Genomic DNA, 23,228 nt, shown 5'->3' with positions numbered 1-23,228 from the left:
GGATGCACACAGGAGCTGCTTGTGACAGGAAAATGCTGTCTATTTATCTTTGGTGGCTTTTCTGTCCTTTGGGGGAAGGAATAGAGTTCTCAGAACTTGAGGGCCTTAGAACAATTTGTTCTGAGTGCTCTATCATGTCATTTGCATCCTAAGCTCCCAAACACTTGTCAGCTCTCCCAGAATTGGGTGGAAAAGAATTGGAGCTGTGGCTGTGGACGGTGAGAAGGGCTTTCGTGGGTGCTAGGATGCACACAAGAGCTGCTTGTGACAGAAAGATGCCCTCTATTCTCTTTGGTGGTTTGTCAATCGTTTGGGGAAGGAGTAGAGCACTTAGAATTGGGGGCCTTCAAATAATTTTGTTTTAATTCCCCCAAGTTCTGAGTGTTCTATCTTGTTGTTTGCCTCCTGAGCTCCCACTCATCAGCTCTTCTAGAATTGGGCAGGAAAAAAAATTGGACCTGTTGCTGTGGACAGCGAATGGGTTCTCTTTGGTGCTATAATGCACACAGGAGCTACTTTTCTCAGAAAGATGCCCTCTCTTTCTCTTTGGTAGCTTGTCTGTCCTTTATGAAAGGTGTATAGCACTCAGAATTTGGGGGCTTAAGAATACTTTCGTTTTAAGGCCCTATGGTCTGAGTGCTCTATCTTGTCTTCTGCATCCTGAGCACCCAAACACTCATCAAGTCACACAGAATTGGGAGGGAAAAAATTCAACCTGTGGACGGCTGTGCACAGCGAGAGGGCCGAACCTACTCCTACCCCTAAACCCTAATCCTAAACTAACCCTAAACCCTAAACCTAAACCCTAACCCTAAACCTAAAATCCTAACCCTAAAACCCTAACCCCAACCCCAAACCCTGACCCAACCCCTAAGCCTAACCCCAACCCCAGCTCTAACCCTAACCCCTACTCTAACCCCTTACACCTAACCCTAACCCCTAACACTAACCCTAAAGCCCTAACCCTAACCCCAATACCCAAATCTAACCCAAAACTCTAACCCTAACCCTAAACACTAACCAAACCCAAACCACCAAACCCTAAACATGAAACCCTAATGCTAACCCTAACCTTAACCCTCTCACTCTAACACCCTAACACTCTAACCCTAAACCCTAACCCCAACACAAACCCCAACCCTAACCCAAGCAATAAACCCTAACCCCCAACCCCAATCCCTAACCCTCTAACCCTTACCCCAACTCTAACACAACCCCAACCCTTAACCCTTAAGCCTAATCCCTAACTAACTTCTAACCCTAGCCCTAACCCTAAAGCCTAACCCTAAACCCTAGCCCTACACCCTAAACCCTAACCCTAATCCTATCCCTAACCCCTAACCCCAACCCTCTAACCCTAACCCTAAACCCTTAATCCTCTAACCCTCTAACCAAAACACCTAACCCTAACCCAACCCCAACCCCTAACCTTCTAACTCCAACCCCCCAATCCTAACCCTAACCTCTTACCCTAACTAACCTCTAACTCTACTTAACCCTAAACCCTAACCCTAACCCCTAACCCCAATCCCTAACCCTAAACCCTAACCACAGCCCAACTCTAACCCTCTAACCACGACCCTAACCCTAAAACCTAAACCCTAAACCCTTAACCCTAACCTAACCCTAACCTCCTAACCCTAGCCCCTAGCCATATACTTACTATCTAACCCTAACCTTAACCCATAACCCTAAACCCTAACCCTAAAACCCTAACCCCAACCCCAACTCTAACTCTAATCCCAGCTTTAACCCTAGCCCTGACCCCTAACCCCTTAACCCTAAAACCCTAACCCTAACCCCAACCCTAACCCTAAACCCAAACCCTAACCCCAAACCCCTAAACCCTAACCCTAACCCTCTAACTCTAACCCCATAACCCTATCCCCTAAACCTAAACTTAACCATAACCCAACCCTCATCCTCACCCTAGAGCCTACCACTACCCATATCCCTACCCCTAAACCCTAGCCCTAAACCCTAACCCCAGCCCTAGCCCTAGACCTAGTCTTAACCCCTAACCCTAAACCTAAAACCCTAAACCCAAACCATAAACATAACCCCAAACACCAAATACCTAACCCTAACCCATTCCAACCCTCTACCTCTAACTCTAACCCCCTAATGCTAAACCCTAACTCTAAACCCTAACTCTAACTCTAGCCCCAAGCCTAACCCTAACCCTAACCCCTAACCCCCAACCCCAACCCCTAACCATAACTCTAACCCTCTAACTCTAACCATCTAACCCTAACCCTAACCTCTAACCCTAACCCCAACCCCTAACCCTAACCTAACCCTAACCCCAACCCCAACCCTTTACACTTTACCCTTTACCCTTAACCTTAACCCTAACTCTAACCCCTAAGCCTAGCCCTAGCCCTAACCCTAACCCCTAACCCTAAACCCTAACCCTAGACCCTAAACCCTAACCCTAATCCTAACCCCCAACCCTAATCCTAACCATAACATGTTCTCTAACACTAACCTTAACCCTAACTGTAACACATTCCCAAACCTTAACTAGTTCCCGCACCCTGACCAAAACAGATTCCCTATCCCTACCATTAACCCTAACACGTTCCCTAACCCTAACACAATCCATCACTCTAACCTTAACATAGTCCCTAGCCCTACCAGGTTCCCTAACACATATCCTAACTCCTAACCCTAACACGTACCTTAACACATGCCCACTCTAACATGTAGCCTAACCTTAACACATACCATAATCCTAACCCCTACATTCCATGTACCCTAACATATATCCTAACACATAAGATGTACTCAAACATGTACCTTAACAGTACTCTTACCCTAATCCCCTAACTCTAACATAGGCCCACAAGATATACCCTGGCATATACTCTAAACACTAACATCCTATCAAGTACCCTAAGTACTATAAACCATTCAGATATCCTTACATACACCCAAATGTGCATTAACACTGTTCCCTTAATATATATCCTAATATATGTCCTAAGTCTAATATAGCCTGCTGTGTACCATAAACCTGACTCTTACCATAACGTATACTCTAAACACATGTAAGGTAACAGTTACTCTTACATGTACTTTGAACCATACAGGTACTCTTACATGGACCCTGCCATGTACCACAAGCATACGCTAATGTATGTCCTAACCTTAAGATAAACCTTAGCAGATACCCCCAAAGTTAGGCATAGCGGGGCCCACACCATCAAGCAGGGTAGGGCAAGGACTCTGAGCAAACCAACCCCACAACTGCTGAGACCCTAGGAGTGGCCTAACATACACTGTAAACCATACAGGCTTGGAATCATGAACACTAACATGTGCCTCAAACATGCCCTAACTCTAACCCCAATTATAACCCTAAGAAATACCCTAACATGTGCTAATCCTTACACATATCTTAACCCTAACATGTATCCAAACCCTAACATGTACCTGAACATGTACTGTAAACCACACAAGTATCCCTACATGTACCTTAACATGTATTCCAAATGTACTCTAACATGTGCCCTAACACATAACTTAACCCTAACACATACTCTAACTCTAACACTAACATATATAGTAACAATTACCCTAACTCTCAGCCATACAGGCACCCTTACATACATCCAAACATCTACCTCTTTTGGGTATTAACACAAACCCTAACCTGTGCCCTTAATATATACCCTAACACATACCTTAACCCTAACACATGCCCTAAGTCTAACGCAAACCTGTAGTGTACCTTACTCTTATCAAAATACACACCATAACATATACTCTAAACACTAACATGTATGGTAACAATTACTCTTACATGCACTTTGAACCATACAGGTATTCTTACATGTACACTAGCATGTACTGCAAGCATACCATAATGTATGCCCCAACCCTAACATAAACCTTAGCAGATACCCTAACATATACTCTAATCATAGCACATATTCTAATCACTATCACATACTCTAAACATTACCTACACCCTAACAAGTACCCTACACTTATCCCAACATACATCCTAACATGTTGCCTAACCCAAACCATAAATATAACCCTAACATGTACCCTAAATCTAACACATGCCCTAACAAGTACTCTAACATGTATTTCAAATCATACATGTACTATATGTACCATAACATGTGCACCACAAATGTTTCCTAACATGTACTCAAAACCCTCATATCCTAACAAGTACCCTAGCACATACTCAAAACCATATAAGTACCTTTACATTCACTGTAACATGTACCCCAAAGTAAACTAATATACATCCTAATATGTGTCTTAACTTTAACACATCTTAACCCTAACAGATTCTCCAATAGTATTTTAACTCTAACATACTAAACATGCTCCAGACACTAACACACATGGTAACAAGTACTTTAACATGTACTCTATAACCCATACAGGTAACCCTTACATGCACCTTGAATGTGCCCCAACATACTCAAACCAAAACCCTAACCCTGACCCTAACATATACTCTAACATGTACCCTAACCACTAATACATGTTCTAACAAGCATCCTAACGTGTACTCTCATAAATACAAATGCTCATACATGTACTCTCACATGTACCTCCAACGTACCCTAATATGTTCCTTAACCCTAAGATATACCCTAATATACACCCTAATAGACCCTAACAAATATTCTAATCTACACAGGTACCCTTACATGTGTCCTACCAGGTACCTCCAGTGTACCATAACACATATCCTAACATGTGCCCTAATCCTAACAGTAACCATAACCTACTCCAATTGAGTACCCTAACTAACACATACTGTAACATATACCCCAACACATAGCCTAACATGTACCTTAACCCTAACATGTACCTTAACATGCATCCTAACATACCCTAACCAGTACTGTAAGCCACACAAGTATCCTTACATGCACCCTAACATATACCCCTAATGTTCCCTAACATGTAGCCTAACATGTGCCCTAACCCTAACATGTACCTTCACCCTAACAAATCGCTATGAAATATGTGTTAGGACCAGTTTAGCCAAAGTAACTCCATTTTGTACAGGCAGCCATTTGGTTTGTAAAGTATAAGTATGAGCTGACCTTGCCCGCACCTGTTGTTCGTGCAGTAACGGCAAGCTGACCCTCTCTGTAAGGGAACCAAAAAAAGAAAGAAAAACAATTTCCAAAAACGGCCAGTTCCCAGAAACAAAGCCCGAAAAACAAGGTCAGGACAGACCAGGTGGAGGCGTCTAATCAGTAAAAAGTACATATGTAAGCCTTCTGTTTTAACCAATAAGTAAAATTAGCTACATGTTTACAGTTAGTTTGTGGTTTGCGGTTTTGCCCTATAAAAAACTAGCCTGTGAGACTAAGTGGGGGTCGCTCTCTCCATAGAGATGGCCCTGGTCGGTCAGTTCGATTCCCCATACCTGGCGTGAAATAAAAGCTTTGCTTAACTTCCGCTTTGTATCAGCCTCATTCCTTTGATCAAGGACCTTATCAGTATGCAAACTCTAACACATACCATAATATGTACCCAAATGCACATTCTAACATGTGCCCTAACCTTATCCTAAAATATCCCCTATCAAAATAATACCCTAAATCTAACACATACCCTAACATGGACCCAAGCACATACCCTAATAAGTGCCATTACGTTAACATGTATTTTAAACCTAACAGATTTCCCAATATACTGTAACACACTAAACAAGCTCTGGACACTAACCCATATGGTAACAAGTACCCAAACACCTACTCTATAAACCGTACATGTACCCTGAATGTACCCTAAGAAACTATAACCTTACATGCACCCTAAACACAGCACATATCCTAATAAATACTCTAGCCACTAATACATTGTCTAAATCACACAGGTAACCTTACATGTAAGGTTAGGACTAGGGCCCTAGCACTGGCCCTAGTCCTAACACGTACCTTAACCCTAACATGTACCCTAAAATGTTCCCTAACATATACCCCATCATACACCCTAATTCTGGCCCATACTCACATCCTAATATTTACCCTGATGGAAATCCATACGCCAAATGTACCCTAACTCTAATACCTTATGTATCTTAAAATGTACCTTAATCTTAAAATGTATAGTAAACATTAACATGTATCCTAACAAATACCCTAACACGTACTTTAAGTGATCCTTACATGCACCCTAACATGTACCCAAAATGTACCCTAACATATTCTCTAATATGTGCCCTAACTCTAACACATACCTTAACCCTAACAATCCTGAACACCTACCATAATTGTACCATGTACCCTAATGTATACTCTAAACACTAATATGTACAGAATCAAGTACCCTCACATGTATTTTAAACCATATAAGTTTATGTGCACCCTAACATGCACCCCAAACCTACCCCAAATGCATGCTCTAACATGTACCCCAATGTACCTTAAACCCAAACACTATTTTAACATGTTCCCTAACATGTACCCTACCATACACCCTAACTCTACCCATACTCACAACTTAACACGTGCCCTAGCCCACACTCATACCCTAACACATACCCTAAGCCACTCAGCAATCTTACGCCTCACCCCAAACCAGCTGCTAAACCGAATCCATATGTAACTGCATGAGTAACACTTTCTACAATCCTAAGCCCCTCCCCAAACCTACATTAACCCTTTACTAACAGGCTCCCTAATCCTCATTTCCCTGTTCTTGCCCTTCCATTCTCGTGCTCTGTCCCCCCAGTCCTGCCCCTGGACTGCTCACTTCCTTACTCTTGTCCCACCACTCTCCTCCGTCGTCCCTCCCACAAGCCCCACCCCTGGACCACTCACTTCCTTGCTTTTGCCCACTCCTCCTGTGCTCTGCTCTTCCACAAGCCCCACCCCTGGGCCCCTCACTTCCTTGCTCTGCTCCTCCACAAAACCAGAGGGTGCAGTGAGCACTGATTCCTGCCAGAGAGGCTCTAGGCTTGTGCACCGTCATCCTCAGCACCTGGGGCGCAGTGAGGGCTGATCCCCACAGAGGGCGCTCTAGGCAGGTTAGCAACTTGCTCCTCGGGACCTGGAGTGCAGTGAGGGCTGATTCCCACAGAGGGCGCACTAGGCAGGTGCACTGTCCTCAGCAGGACTCAGGGTACAATGGGCTGTTTCCTACCAGAGGGTGCTCTAGGCATGCTCACCATCCTCCTCTCTGCAGGTCTAGGTGTGCGCACGCACAATCCTTCTCAGGTGGGGGGGGGGGGAGCTGAGGGGTTGCAGTGACCACTGATTCCCACCAGATGGTGCTCTTGGTATGCACACCAGCCTCCTCTTCTCAGGACCAGGGGGGGTGCAGTAGCCACTGATTCCCACCAGATGATGCTATTGATATGCACACCAGCCTCCTCTTCTCAGGACGAGGGGGAGGGGTGCAGTAGCCACTGATTCCCACCAGATGGTGCTCTTGGTATGCACACCAGCCTCCTCTTCTCAGGACCAGGGGGTGCAGTGACCACTGATTCCCACCAGATAGGATTCTAGGTGTGCACACCAGCCTCCTCTTCTCAGGTCCAGGGGTACAGTAACCACTGATTCCCATCACGTGGTGCTCTAGGTGTGTGCACTGTACTCCTCAGAACCTTGGGCCCTCCCTCAAGCTCCATTCCCGGATCACTCACTTCTGCTCCCTTGCCACACCGCTCCTGTGCTCTGCCCCTCCACAAGCGCACTCCTGGGCCGCTCACTTTCCTGTTCTTGCCCATCCCTCTTGTGATCTGCTCCTCCCACAACACCAGAGGGTAAAATGAGCACTGATTCCCACCAGAGGGTGTTCTAGGCTTGTGCACCGTCATCCTCAGAAGCTGGGGGGGGGGGAGGGGGGCAGTGAGGGCTGCTTTCCTGCCAGAGTGCAAAGTGAGCACCATGCTCCTCTCCTCGGGACCCAGCGTGCAGTGAGCGCCGCTTCCCGCCAGAGGGCGCTCTAGGCACGCATGCGCCGTTCCTCAGGACCAGAGGGTGCAGTGACCACTGATGCCCGCCAGAGGGTGCTCTCGGTGTGCGCACTGTCCTCAGGATCCGGGTCCTCCCACAAGCCCCGCCCCTGGGCCCTCACTTCCACTCTTGCTCCATTCCTCTTGTGCTCTGACCCCCCCCCAGGCCCCGCCCTTCTTGAGCATCAGCACCCCTTGACCTCTCACCTCCTGCCCCGGCCCCTCCCACAAGCCCACACTCCTTCCAGCCGCCTTTCCCCGAGGCTGTCCCTCCCTGGCTCCAGGCCGCTGTCCTCCGGCTCTGCCCCTTCCCAGCTGGAGAGCCAGGGCTGCGACCCGCGGGGCAAGCCCGACAGCGGGGCCATGGCCACGACGGCTTCCGGCGGCGGCTGCCTCCGCGCCTGGCCCTGGGCTCGCAGCCCGGGCACGGTCGGACCCCTGCCCACTCGGGTCCTCGTGCCCCGGGCCGCTGACCCCTCCGGGCGGCGAGCGCCTGGCGGGAGATCCGGTCGGGCGGCAGCTGCCCGGTCCGAGGTCCGGAACCCCGCGGCCGCGAAGGCCGAGCTCAGACTCGGGCCCGGCGTGGCCAGTGCATGGCCTTCGGGCCAGGGACAGTCAGGTGGGCGCCTGGTGCTCCCGTACCCGAAACTGGGGGGCAGAAGATAACCCCGGCCGTCTGGACGGAGGCGGAGGCACAGCTTGAGCCGAAGGCGAAGCAGGAGTGGCAATGGCGGGCGTGGAGGCCCCGGCCCACCACGCACAGGGCGGTGGCTAAGGGCTCTCTCCTTGGCGGGCTGTGTCTCCTCACACTTGTCTCTCCTGCCTCCCTCTTCCGACTAGGCTGAAGAGGAGCTGGGAACGCAGAGCTCAGGTTCCCGCTCAAACTGAGAACATGCAAGCAGGGCCGGCTCAGAGAGGGTGAGGCTTGGAGTAGGAGGCAGGGGCGAGGGACGGCTCATGAAGGGGGCTGGAGCAGGCAAGCAAACAGGGTATCCATGTGTGAGCAAGAGACCTCCAGGTGGGCACAGCCAGCTCGAAGTCTGGAGAGAATACACAGTAGTGGGGTGAGGAAGGGGGATGGGTAGGCATGCCAGGATGAGGGCTGCCACTCTGGGCCTTGTCCTTCCACAGACCAATCCTAGGCCCCTAGGTCCATGAGAAAGACCAGGAGCCACAGGCCAAGCAGGGCCTGATAGCCTTCAAGGCCAAGAAGACCCATACACTCCAGTCTCATTCTTGGGGCTGCATGAAATAAAGGCATAATGTTAGTACAACCTCTGCTATGTGGAGATTGGGAGTGTGAGTCAGACACCCTCCGAGTCCCTGGGTCTGGTAATGCCTTAGCCCAATTCTGTCTCAAGGTCTAGAGACCACACTGAAGGGACTCAGGAAATGCTCCCCCTCCTCCTGGTCTCTGGCATCTCCAGGATTTGACATACTGTTCTGACCACAGGCAAAGGGATGGAAGTCCTTTTCCAAAAGGCTCAGTCTGAACCTCAGCCCATGAGGATTTATTTCCTTCATGTAGACCTGCATGGCACCAACTCTCTCTCACACAACCAGGATCCAAAGCCAGCATTCCATGATGTAGTTCCCTCATCTCACATATATATGGTCATTTGAGGATTCATGTAGTCATGTACTGTGCCAGGAACATACTATGCTAGAAATGCCTGTGCAGTGAGTCTGTCAGCTAGGGTTTGTATGGTGTGCATGTGAGGCATATCTCAGACCCACTGAGATGCACACACCCAACAATGCCAGTGACAGCAATTAGTTTCTTCTCTTGACATGTCATGTAGGCCAGTGACAGCATGGAGCAAGGAGAGAGGTCCACAAAGCCTCCTAGAATGTCTCTACAGAAGTATGGAAGAATGTGGCAAGATGGAAATCCATCAATTGAGGGCTTTCAGCAGCAAACCTAAAACTCTACTTCAGTTCTCTATGAGAACATACCTATGGTTTCTGATAATAGACTATAAAAGTTAAAATACATTGAACTAAGTTTTAGCACCCTAGTTCTACTAGACAAACATATGCTACCTCACAGGGCAGGTAAGAATGAGAGAGGCTAATTATTAGTTACTTCTACTCATAATCAAAAGGTGAAAGGCACTGTAAACTATGTTAAGTCTGCACTGAGATTTCACCTTAGAACTAAGAAAATACAGAGTGGTAAGAAGAGTTTGTGGTATTAGGAAGGTGATATTTCCTTTTGTTCCTGTGGAAGCAGGTGACGGGTATGTTCAAATAATTTTGTCAGCTAGCAGTGAACTGAAATACATTATATTATAGATTGACAAAAGCATATTCCATTGTAATTATGTAATTTTAATTACATAAAATATAAACCAGTTATATATAACATATGCTTATATACAAACCATGCTATATTCTACATATTAAATATGTTTATATTACACATGCATACAACACACTTTATATACACTAAATACATGCCATAAGGTATAAAAAATTTTTGAGCACAGTTCAAGCCCAGTACTATTTAAAAAATCCTTTAATAAGGACACAAAAGGCCTCAACAAAGTATTAGAAAAGCAAATGTAAAAATTCTTATATCCCATATCAAAAGGGATTGAACCTATAAAAGCCATGTTTTCATATTTGAAAGATAATACATATTAGAAAAAGCAAGATCATCCCAAGAGATACAGAAAATCATTTAAGAAAGCTCAATACCAGTTCATGCTCTTTCATGCACTTGAAGGGAACTGTGATCTCTGAAGGCTTTAGTGAACTGTTTACATTCATAGGATCTTCTCCAGTATGTGTATGTCTTCATGGCAAATTGTGACCTATGAAGGACTTCACATATAGTTTACATTCATAGAACTTTTCTTCAGTAGGAGTTCTTTTCTGTCATTGAAAGGACTGGTAAGGACTGAAGGCTTTACCACATTGTTTACAAGTATAGAATTTATTCCAGGCATATATTTTCTTCTGTATTCAAAAAGACTTGGAAGAGCTAAGAACTTTACCACATAGTTTGCTCACATTTTTTCTTCAATGAGTTCCTTTATGTAATTCAAGGGACTAGAACTAAGAGCTTTGCCATATTATGTATATACATAGGGATTTCCTTCACTATATGTTCCTGTACTCAAAGGTAATACATTTCTGAAGGCTTTCCCATACTGTTTACAGTGATATTTGGTTTTCCTCCAGTATGAGTTCTTTCATGTGCTTGAAGGTAGTTGAGATACCGGAAGGCTTTTCCACACTGTTTACATTTGTAGGGTTTTTCTCCAGTGTGAATTCTTTCATGTACTTGAAGGGAGCTATGGTATCTGAAGGCTTTACCACAGTATTTACATTCATAAGGTTTTTCTCCAGTATGAGTTCTTTCATGTCTTCGAACAGATAGGTGATATTTGAAGACTTTAAAACACTGTTTACATTGGTAGGGTTTTTCTCCAGTATGAGTGTTTTCATGTACTCGAAGGTAGCCAAGACACATGAAGGCTTTGCCACACTGTTTACATTCATAGGGTTTTTCTCCAGTATGAGTTCTTTCGTGTACTTGAAGGTAGTTGAGATACCGGAAAGCTTTTCCACACTGTTTGCATTCATAGGGTTTTTCTCCAGTATGAACCCTTTCATGTACTTGAAGGGAGCTGTGGTCTCTGAAGGCTTTACCACACTCTTTGCATTCATATGGTTTTTCACCAGTATGAGTTCTTTCATGTCTTCGAAGGGAAAGGTGGTATTTGAAGACTTTAAAACATTGCTCACATTGGTAGGGTTTTTCTACAGTATGTGTTTTTTCATGTCTTCGGAAACAACTATGATCACTGAAGGCTTTGCCACATTGTTTACATGCATATGGTTTTTCTCCAGTATGACGTCTTTGATGTACGCGAAAGTGACCGAGATATCTGAAGTTTTTTCCACACTGTTTACATTCATAAGGTTTTTCTCCAGTATGAATCCTTTCATGCACTTGAAGGGAGCTGTGGTCTCTGAAGGCTTTATGGCATTGTTTACATTCATGGGGTCTATCCCTAGTATGAATTTTTTCATGTCTTTGGAGGGACTTGGAAGAACTAAGAATTTTACCACAATGTTTACATTCACATGGTTTTTCTCTGGTATGAGTTCTTTCATGTAATTTAAGAGAACTGGAACTACTGAGCATTTTACCACATTGTTTACATTCATAGGGTTTTCCTTCACTGTGCATTCGTTCATGTATTTGAAGGTAACTAAGATGTTTAATGGCCTTTCCACATTGTTTACATTCATAGAATTTTTCTCCAGTATGACGTCTTTGATGTGCTCGAAAGTGACCAATATATCTGAAGTTTTTTCCACACTGTTTACATTCATAGGGTTTTTCTCCACTGTGACTTCTTTCATGTACATGAAGGGAACTGTGATCTTTGAAGGCTTTTCGACACTGCTTACATTTATAGGGATTTTCCTCATTATGGGTTCTTTTATGTACTCGAAGGTAGCTGAGATGTCTGAAGGCTTTTCCACATTGTTTACATTCGTAAGATTTTTCTACAGTGTAAATTCTTCCATGTATTTGAAAAGAACTACAACAAACAAAGGTGTCTGCACTTTGCTTGCAGTCATAGGGATTTTCTATATTGTGAAGCTTCACACTGTGAGTCTGTTGATGTACTCTAAATGATTTGAGAAAATCAAAGGCTTTGAAACATACTTTACACTCATATGGTCCATTTACACTGTGAGATGCCAAGTGTCCTTGTACACTTGTAAGAGAAATGAAGGTTTTCCCACCTTGTTCACACTTATACAGCTTCTGTCCATATTCTTCATGCACATATGGTTTATATCCAGAGTGAGAGATGGTGTGGCTATTAAAGAATGAATGACATATGAAAACCTTCTCATACACATTGCATATTTTTATTCTAGTCCAAATTTTCTTGCTCACATTAATATTGGAATCTGGGTGCAGGTATCTGTACGGATTACCTTCTTTACTTTCACTGAGTCTACCATGTAATTTAAGTGAAAATAACACAAAATTAGGAATAGGTACTTTATTAATGAAAATTTATTAGTAGGTCTTGAACTTACACTACTTGACAAAAGCTGTGTATTTTCTGCCATGGATGAATAATTTGAAAACAAATGATTACTCTGCAACCCAGAGCTACTATTAAAACAACATTCATGTGTGTGTTTTGTTAGTGTTGTCTCCAAAATGAAATACTTTACAAACACTGAATAGCTCTGTGACATCAAAATACATATTTTGGGTGAAATTTCTCTAATGGTAATTAAAAAGTTGTGTGGGAGGTTTTTTTTTTGCATGTTTTTAAATTTTCATGACATGCAAGGTTCACTCAAGAGATGCTGCTTCCTCTTATACATGCAAATTACCTTAGACTTCTCCCAGGGTTTGTATGCTGATCTTTCATGTTCTGCTCTCTCCATCTGTTCCCTAAAATGCAGATCCAGAAAAAATTATGAACTATTAAGAAATTATAGAAAAAATATCTTCTAGGTTAAGCATACCTTGTAACCATCATGCCTGAATTATTCCTTAAATTCTTCCCTTTCCACATTCCAAATCATGGAACAATTTGTTCTCTATTTGCTCTCTAATTGACCAAGTGAAGGAATGTCATTCATACCTATAGAAGCGAGGTTGCTGAAGGTTTCCAGCATTACATCTCTGTAGAGATTCTTCTGAGAAGGATCCAGCAAAGCCCACTCCTCTTGGGTAAAGTTCACAGCTACATCCTCAAAGGTCACAGACTCCTAGAACATTCCATATATGTGGACAGGAAAATGGGTGAATCTGACAACTCTGTGATTCTACAAAGTGTTCTTATGTTTCTGTTGTCACCACACATGTATTCTATGACTTAGTCATGATCTACAATCTCTCCTACAGAGTTCTAATGCTATAATTAAGCTATTCCAGAAGGAAAATAGCAGAATAAGAATTCTCTCACACCAGGTGCTGGTGGCTCATGCCTGTAATCCTAGCTACTAAGGATGCTGAGATCTGAGAATCACAGTTTAAAACCCCTCTTATCTCCAATAAACCACTCAGAAAACCGGAAGTAGTACTATGGTTCAAGTGGTAGTAGTGCTCACCTTGAACTGAAGAGCTCAGGGACAGCACCCAGGCCCAGAGTTCAAGCCCCACAACCCACAAAAATAAATAAATAAATAAAAGAATTATCTCACTAGTGAGCCAAGGAAGTAAGAAGTGCTGATGGGACACCACTAAATTCTCTGTGTAGAGTGGATCTCCAGAATGATCATAACAAATTTCTGCCACTTGATATGCAGAATTCATACTAGCAGTCTTGAAACTGCTTGTCCTTAGAAACTCCAGGTGACCAACTTAAGGTTTTGAGCAATCTCACAAATAAAAAAAAACAAACACCCTTCCTTAAATTTATGCAAATAGTATGGCTTCTTCTGTTTTGTTTGTTTGTTTGTTTTTGGGTGCTGGGCCTGAGGCTTGAACTCAGAGCCTGAGCACTGTTGTAACTTTTTTCACTCAAGCCTAGCACTCTACCACTTGAGCCACAGCTCTACTTCCAGATTTTCTTGGTATTTAATTGGAGATAAGAGTCTCATGGACCTTCCTGCCCAGGCTGGCTTTAAACAGTGATCCTCAGATCTCTGTCTCCTGAGAAAGTAGAATTACAGGTGTGAGCCACTGGTACCTGGCTTCTTTTTTTTCTCTTTTGGTAGTACTAGAGATTGAACACAGGGACTCACATTCATTTGGCTTCATTAATTGGCTAGTGCTGTACCACTTAACATATGCCTCCAACCCTGCTTTTCCTGGTTATTCTGGAGACAGAATCTCACAGACATTTCTGTCCAGGCTAGCTTTGAACACTGCAATACTCCAGCTCTTAGCCTTCTGAGTACTAGGGTTAGATATGAGCAAACACCACGTGGTTCAGTATGGCATTTTCTAAACTGTTCTTCTGAAAGTCTATAGTAATTTAGCTAGAGGATCAATCTGCCTCCACCTTATTCCTAACCTTACTATAAAAAAAAAAATCAACATTACTTGACATGAATTTCCATGGAAGACATTATTTCATGCATGGGGTCACACTTATTTTTTTGTGAAATTGAGCCCACCCTATGGGAACACATTTAGAGGCCCATGAACAACTGACTGCAGGCCAGATTTAATCAATTAGTGACTATGATACATGCTCAATGTTTAATTACCCTAACAGAAAAAGATGTAAATTCCCACTGAGTATTATAAGCAGATCAGAGCAAAGTGGCTCATACTTGTTACTCCCAACTACTCAGAAGGTAAAGATCTAAAGAACTCCAGTTCAAGGACAACCCAGGCAAAAGGTTAGCAAGACCCCATCACAATAAGCTAGGCATGGTTTCACACACCAGTGATCCCAGCTACATGAAAAGCTGTGGAAAAAAACAGTCAAAGTCTGAGGACAGCCCCTGGCAAAAACATGAGACCCTGTCTGAAAAATAAAGTAGTAAAGGACTAGAAGCATGGCTCAAGTGGTAGAATGCCTACCTAGTGAGTATGAGGCCCTGAGTTCAAATCCAAGTACCACCATCACAGAAAGAAAGAAAGAAAGAAAGAAAGAAAGAAAGAAAGAAAGAAAGAAAGAAAGAAAGAAAGAAAGAAAGAAAGAAAGAAAGGAAGGAAGGAAGGAAGGAAGGAAGGAAGGAAGGAAGGAAATAAGTCACATGTCCTTAGAAAAACTAAATGTAGTCAGGTACAGTGGCAAGCTACTTAAAAGAGACTAAGGCGGAAGATTCATTTGAGCCCATGAGCACAGAGCCACCTCCCTGTGTAGAGCCCCAATCTCAAAACAAAATAGCAACAAAGAAAATTTCAGTATTGGGGCTAGGAAGATGGCTTAGTGGTAGAGCACTTGCCTTGCATGCATGAGGCCCTGGGTTTGATTCCTCAACACCACATAAGCAAAAAGAAAAAAGCCGGAAGTGACGCTGTGGCTCAAGTGGTAGAGGCTAGCCTTGAGCTGAAAAGCCGAGGGACAGCACCCAGGCCGAGTTCAGGCTCCACAACCAGACCCCCCCCCCCCAAAAAAAAAAAAAAGAAAACAAAAAATTCAGTATCACCAATATGTTACCTCTTTTGAACTGTATCCTCAAAAAAATTCCATGAATTCTCTGGTGGCTCATACCTGTAATCCTAGCCACTCAAGAGGCTGAGATTTGAGGACCCTGGTTTGAAGCCAGCCTAGGAAGGATAGTCTATAAGACTTATCTCCAATAAACTACCAAAAAGCTGAAAGCAGAGATGTGGCTGAAGTGGTAGAACACTAGCCTTGAGCAGAGAAGCTAAAGGACAGTACCCAGGCCCTGAGTTCAAGACAGGCACACAGGTGCGTGCACGTGCGCGCGCACGCGCACACACACACACACATTCCACAAATCTGCAAAACAGGCTTTTTATTAGTCAATAAGAATCACTTTTCCAGGCCTACTAGGAATAACAACTGTGTAACAAGTGAACTCTATTAGACAATAAAGCACAGAGTAATACAGCGTGACTTCATTTGAATTCAAGGATTTTCAAATTATAGTATACAGAACAATCTAGTATTAATGGAGAAATAAACACACAAAAGGAAAGGAAAATGGGGGGTGGGGAAGGAAAGAGGGAAAAAATGAGGGAGGGGGTAACAAGTTCATACATCACCTTGACAATGAAATTAATGATTTTCATTTATATGAGAAAAAGTAATAAAGAATGGAACTGGCAAATTCAAATATTAAGAGAATTAAAACAAAAAAAAGAATGGAAGAAAAGGAAAAAATGTGCAAAAGATCTACAATATAAAAGAATTTGACTAGAGAGTCAAATGAATAAACTAATCAGATGGAGTGCTAGATACTTGTAATCCCAGCATGTGGAAACAGGAAGAATAAAAAATTTAAAGGCAGCCTGAACAAAGTTAGTGAGACCTTGTCTAAAAATTAAATTTAAAGATGAATGACATTTGGTATCAGTAGCTCACGCCTGAAATCCTAGCTACTCAGGAGGCTGAGGTCAGAGAAGCCCATTTCAAAGCCAGCTGGGGCAGAAAAATCCATGAGACTATCTCCAATAAACCAACAAAAAGCTGGACATGTAGCTGTGTCTCAAGTGGCAGCACAAAAGAAAAAGAAACAGAAAGAAAGCTTATTTATTTCTTGGTGCTAGTCCTGGGGCTTGAACTCAAGGCCTATGCACTGTCCCTGAGCTTTCTTGCTCAAGACTAAGGTTCTGCCACTTAAGCCACAGCTCCACTTGCAGCTTTTTAGTCATTTAACTAGAGATGAGAGTGTCACAGAAATTTCCTGTCTGGGCTAGCTTGAACCACAGTTCTCATATCTCAGCTTCCTGAGTAGCTAAGATTACAGGCATGCACCACTTACACCCAAGTAGCACATTTTTGTTGTTGTTGTTGTTGGTCGTGGGGCCTGAGCACTGTCCTTCAGCCCTTCATCTCAAGGCTAGCGCTCTACCATTGGAACCACAGCACCACGTCCTGGTTTCTGGTGGCTTATTGGAGATAAGAGTTTCACAGCTTTTCCTGCCTGGGCCGGCTTTGAATCACAATCCTCAGATCTCAGCTTCCTGAGTAGCTAGGATTACAGGCATGAGCCACCGGAGCCCGGCTTCGCACATTTTAATGGAAGATCTACATGAAAACAGATCCATCTCGTTAATGTAGACAGAGCCTAGCATTTGTCAAGTGAATGATTTTTGACAGTGATTAGATAGGCAAAAATTAGGCCTAATTGACTTCCTAAATGGCAATGGCCATAGCAAACAAAAACCATTATGGATAAATAAATGAGTCCTGTAATAGACTTATACTCCCCTACTATTTCCCATAATTTGAACTTTAAAAGTCACCAACAGAGGCTAAGTGTGCAATCTCAGCACTTGAGAGGCAGAGGCAGAATGATTTACCAGATGGAGCCTGGCTTGGGCTAGATAGCAGGAGCCACCCTCAAACGAGAAATGCTCACAGGACTCATATTCATTTGATTTCCACAGAAGGAAAAGAAAAAACAAATTGTGACAGTTCTGGAGCTCGTGGGCACTGTCCTTGAGCTTCTTTTGTGTTCTACCACATGAGCCATAGCACCACTCTGGCTTTTGGGTTTTTTTTTTTTTTTTTTTTTAGTAGTTTATTAGAGATATGAGTCTCAGGGACTTTCTGCCCTGTTGTCTTGGAACTTTGATCTTCAGTTTTCAGCCTTCTTAAGTAGCTAGGATTACTGGTGTGAGCCACCGGTGCCCTGCCAGATTGAAATTCTGGTATCATCCCATGTGATAAAAATTGTACCTCCTGGGCCACAAACAAGTTCCAAAAGTGATTGTACTCAAATGAGTTAAAAATGTAGGTCCCAACAAAACCTAGCATGCAAGCATTATCAATATTAATGCTTAGAGTATGCATACTTTTAAAGGTTTAGAAGCATATAAGAAAGATAAAGATGTTCAGCAAGGTTAAAGGAACCAATATACAAAAATAAAGTATACTTCTTTACAATTACAATAAAATACTTGAAATACAAATTTTGTTTTTGGTGTTGGTCCTAAAGCTTGAAATCAAGGCCTAGGTACTCTCCCTGAGCATTTTTGCTCAAGGCTAGCACTCTACCACTTGAGCCATAATGCCATTTCTGGTTTTCTGGTGGTTTATCAGAGATAAGGGTCTCACAGACTTTCCTATCTGGGCTGGAAACTCAGCCTCCTAAGTAGCTAAGATTCGGGCATAAGCCACCAGCACCCCACTTAAAATACAATTTTTAAATGTTCAGCCGGGCACTGTTGACTCACACTTGTAATCCTAGATACTCAGGGGCTGAGATATGAAGATCGCAGTTCAAAGCCAGCCAGAAGAGGAGAGTCTATAAGACAATCTTGTCTCCAAGAAACCACCAGAAAACGAGAAGTGGTATTGTAGCTCAAGTGGTAGAGTGCTAGCCTTGAGCTGAAGAGCTGAGGGACAGCACTCAGGCCCAGAGTTCAAGCCCCACAACCAACAAAAAAAAAAAGTCCATATATCTCAGTATCACAAACTGTACATTTAAAGAAGCATCAAAATAAATAAACAGAGCTGGGTGCTGGTGGCTCACACCTGTAATCCTAGCTATTCAGGAGGCTGAGATCTGAGGGTTGTAATTCAAAGTCAGTCCAGGCAGAAAAGACGGTGAGAATCTTATTTTGGATAAACCACTCAGCAAAATCTAGAAATGGTACTGTGGCTCAAGTGGTAAAGTACTAGCCTTGAGCATTATGAAGGACAGTACCCAAGCCCTGAGTTCCAACCCCAGAACCCGCACAAAACAAACAAACAAACAAAAAAAAAACCCACAGGAATAAATCTGACAAAAAAAATACAAAAGTTATACTCTGAAAATAATGTAAAGCAAATAAATAGGTTTTTTTATTGTGAAAATACTGTACAGAGGGGTTACAATTACATGGGCAAGGTAATGAGTACATTTCTTATCAAACATTGTAGCCTCCTCCTTTGTTTCCCCTTCCCATCCCCCCCAATAAATAGTTTTTTTTAAAAAAACTAAAACCATGCTGAGGGCATGTCTCAACTGGTAGAGCAACTGCCTAGCAAGTGTGAGGCCCTGAGTTCAAATCCTAGTACTACCTTTTTTTCCCCAAAATGGTGAATGAAGAGAATTCAGAATGCTCCAATGCAAAAGAAATGACAAATATGTGACTTAATAGATACGCCAATTTCCCAAATCTAACAATTACACATTTCATACATGTATTAAGATAGCATCACCAAGCCAGGTGCTGGGGGCTCACACCTGTAATCCTAGCTACTCAGGAGGCTGAGATCTGAGGATCATGGTTCAAAGCCAGCCCTGGCACAAAAGTTCATGAGAATCTTATCTCAATTAACCACCAGAAAACTGGAAGTAGAATTGTGGCTCAAGTGGTAGAGCGCTCGCCTTGAGCTGAAGAGTGCGGGGACAGCTCTCAGGCCCAGAGTTCAAGCCTTACAACCAACAACAGCAACAACAAAAACACCTCCACCAGGAGTAACAGTACATACTCATGAGACTAGGTCAAAGGGATCCAGATTTCCAGGCCTGCCTGAATAAATAATAAGACCTTATGTCAAAAACAAAAAAGAAAAGCAAAACAAATAAAAAGAAATATTCTGTATTCAATAAATATGTTCAATTACTTTATATCATTTAGCATCTACATTTTAAAAAATAAATACAATTAATGACTCTTTTATATCTTCTACTATTTAAAACTGTATTAGAATTCCTGTCAATATATTATCAAGTGATAAAGACTTAACATGAAGAAAACTAAAGCAAAAAGTATAGGGCTTGAGTGGGGATAACCTACGGTGCCCTGATATTGCACTAAAGGCTTAGTTGGGGTGATCTTTTCTTGTTTACTTTTCATTTCCATCATTAAGAGTAACTGAGCTGGTAGCACAAAGAAGAAATAGCAGAGGCGGGAGCAGTAGCCATGCAGTCACCTGCAGGGCTGGAGCTGGTGTCAGAGGCAGCCCCGGCCCTGGCAGCAGTAACAGCTGGGCTAGTGACAGACTAGTAACAACAACAGCTGCAGCAGAGACAGAGCCAGGGCAAAAGCCAGGGGCAGCAGAGACTGCAGAGACAAGGGTGGGGGGTGAAAGTAGAGAGAAAAAGAGAAGGAATGGAGATCTGGAGAGAATCAGAAGGATGTTTAAAAAATTAAACTAAAATAAAAAATAGAAAGAAGAGAAGCTGTAGGCCCTGGTCACTGGATGAGCTGAACCAATTGTAGGCCAAGGCACCCAAGGCAGTACAGCAACGTAACACTTGAGGGTGCAACTCTCAAGGCTGGCTGTTGGCTTAGGATAAGAAAAACTGCCAAGGGCCTGGGATAGCTTGCAAAGTTTCTTCTCCCAACCCACAATTTGTTCCCAGGTAGAACAAAAATGATTGATAATCTAGATGACTGATAATCTAGGGACTACCACCCCCCAAACACAACACTATAATGTGTTGATTGTATTCAATAAAAGGAAGTTACCAGAAAATTCTGAAAAAAAAAAGTCTTTCCTTGATATGTCCTTGACTGCTTACCCAAGAAAGAAATCTCTGATTTTTCTCTGTCTGTCCCCGGCCCAGGGGCCTGGGCACTGGGCACTGTACCTGAGCTTTGCTCAAGAGACAGTGCTTTACCACTTTAACCATGGATCCACTTCCAACTTTAGGGGGGTAGTGGGGACAATAAAAATATTTTTTAAGTATAGGGCTCTTCAAACCTCATTACAGGAAGGAGGGAGAGGGAGGAAGGGAGGGAGGAAGGAAATGTCTTTTTTAAAAAAGGTAAAATTCATCCAAAAAGTTAAGGAATTCAGCTGGGCTATGGTAGCTCATGTCTATAATCCTAGTGATTCAAGATGCTCATATCTGATGGATCACAATTTGAAGCCAGCCCAGGCAGAAAAGCCCACAAGACTCCATCTCCAAAATAACCAGCAACAAAGCCAAGCTTGCTGAGCACTGGTGGCTAAAGTCTGTAACCCTAGCTGCTCAAGAGACTGAGATCTGAGGATAGAAGCAAGTCTGGACAGAAAAGACAGATGGAACTCTCATCTCCAATTAAGTAGCAAAAAGCCAGACGTAGAGCTATGGCTCAAGTGGTAGAGAGCTAGCCTTGGGCAAAAAAGCCAAGTGGGAGTGAGCGCCCCTCCCAAGACCGGTAAAAAATAAAAATCACCTTCTGTGCCTTTGCCCCTTCACGCTGCCCACACCCCAAGCGTCCAGGGTGCGTGCCGTGCGGCCGTCTCTGGAGAGGGGGTGATTGCCTTAGCTTTCAGCTGCAGCCTGGCGCGGTAGTTCCCAGGGTGGACTTCACGCCACTTCTTAGCTCGGCCCCTCAAGGGGTCCGCTCCCCAGATGTCAGTGCGGAGCCTAGCGCTCCCCAAAGGCAGCACGGGGCAGAGGAACTTGGGGTGCACACCCTAAGTGTGGCCTGCGCAGGGCCGGAAGGCCGCAGACGGGGAGCTTTCGGGGCCGTCAGGGCCAGCGCCCCCACCCCCGGGCCGTCAGAGCCAGCGCCCCCACCCCCGCGGGAACCCCGCCCCCGGGACATCAGAGCCAGAGCCCCATCCCCCTCCCCAGGCCTTGGGAGCCAGCGCCTCATCCTCTTCCCCGAGCCGTCAGAGCCGGCGCCCCGGACCCCCAGAACCTCCCCCCCCCCGGGCCGTCAGCAACCCATCCCCTCCCCCCGGGCCGTGGGAGCCAGCGCCCCCCTCTTCATCTCCCGGGCGTCAGAGCCAGCGCCTCGAACCCCCAGGAACCCCCGCCCCGGGCCATCGGAGCCGGACCCCCGGGCCGTGGGAGCCAGCGCCCCATCTCCCCCGGGCCGTCAGGGCCGGCGCCCCGGACCCCCCGGGCCGGACAGGGGAGAGTAGGGCCTGCTGCACCGCGGCGAGGCCTGGGCCGACCCAGGCCGGAGATGGAGAGTTCCACCCACCCCATCCTCTCCACACGGGCACCCCACACTCACCATCCCGGATTCCAGGGTCCCCCGAGTTCTCCTCACACACCTGCTGTCAGGGCGGGTCACGGTGCAACAAAGGCTGACCGCTAGGAGCCTCCCTCCCCCGGCCGCTCCCGGCCGCTCCCGCCCGCCCGAGCTCCCCGGGACCAGGAAGGAAGCGCTGCAGAGACGAGCTCCCGCCCCCTCCTTCGCGGCCGCTTATTGGCTAGAGGTGCACCCCATCTCCTGAGTGACAGGACCAGCCATGTCTCCGCCCCCACCGCCTGCTTCCGCTGATTGGCTAGCGGTGCGCGCGGTCTCCTGAGTGACGGAACCAGCCATCCTTTGGTGCGGGGAGGGGGGGCGGAGCCTCAAATCGGACCTTTCCGGCTCCTTTTTAGAGTTTACATTCAATGAACTGGGAGCCAACTTAGGAAGATGAGAATGTTTAACAAATGCCGTTAAAAATAACGTAACAAATACCACGGGCCTTTAGAGCGGGCTGGACTCAGAAATTAAAACTAAGAAGTAAACAAAATGCAAATAAATTACCCTCCTTTGTTTCATTTTAAACGCTGGTACTGGGGCTGGAGCTAAGCATCTGTCTGGCTCCTGCTTGGCAGGACTAGGAAGATGTGTCTCAGTAGTAGAATCTTTGCCTAGCCTGCATTAATTAAAACAAGTTTCCAAGTCACTCATTTGCTCACTGAATAAAGATGTTTTCTGTCTGATTAATAAATCATGTCAGTTGCAGATGCCAAAGAAATATGCTCAGAAAAGGTAAGCTTA

The 23,228-nt window shown here is 44.6% G+C and overlaps 2 protein-coding genes across 2 annotated transcripts; both read right to left on the bottom strand.

Annotated features, from left to right (window-relative positions):
- Positions 1 to 10,243: 10,243 nt before the first annotated feature.
- LOC122113265 (zinc finger protein 844-like) lies at positions 10,244 to 11,747 on the bottom strand. Its single transcript, XM_042686248.1, has one exon. It carries the CDS (start codon positions 11,645 to 11,647, stop codon positions 11,102 to 11,104), a length of 546 nt encoding a protein of 181 aa, XP_042542182.1. The 5' UTR covers positions 11,648 to 11,747; the 3' UTR covers positions 10,244 to 11,101.
- Positions 11,748 to 12,471: 724 nt separating this feature from the next.
- LOC122113266 (zinc finger protein 124-like) lies at positions 12,472 to 22,597 on the bottom strand. The gene is made up of 5 exons (XM_042686250.1): positions 22,467 to 22,597; positions 13,573 to 13,699; positions 13,319 to 13,379; positions 12,710 to 12,786; positions 12,472 to 12,591 (listed from the first exon to the last, which is right to left on the bottom strand). The coding sequence occupies exons 1-5, from the start codon at positions 22,467 to 22,469 to the stop codon at positions 12,566 to 12,568; spliced, it is 294 nt and encodes a 97-aa protein (XP_042542184.1). The 5' UTR covers positions 22,470 to 22,597; the 3' UTR covers positions 12,472 to 12,565.
- Positions 22,598 to 23,228: the final 631 nt, after the last annotated feature.

This window comes from Dipodomys spectabilis, unplaced genomic scaffold, assembly GCF_019054845.1.
Source record: "Dipodomys spectabilis isolate Male_0828 unplaced genomic scaffold, ASM1905484v1 ptg000096l, whole genome shotgun sequence".
NCBI lineage: Eukaryota > Metazoa > Chordata > Mammalia > Rodentia > Heteromyidae > Dipodomys > Dipodomys spectabilis.
This window is presented reverse-complemented; position numbering and strand designations above follow the sequence as displayed.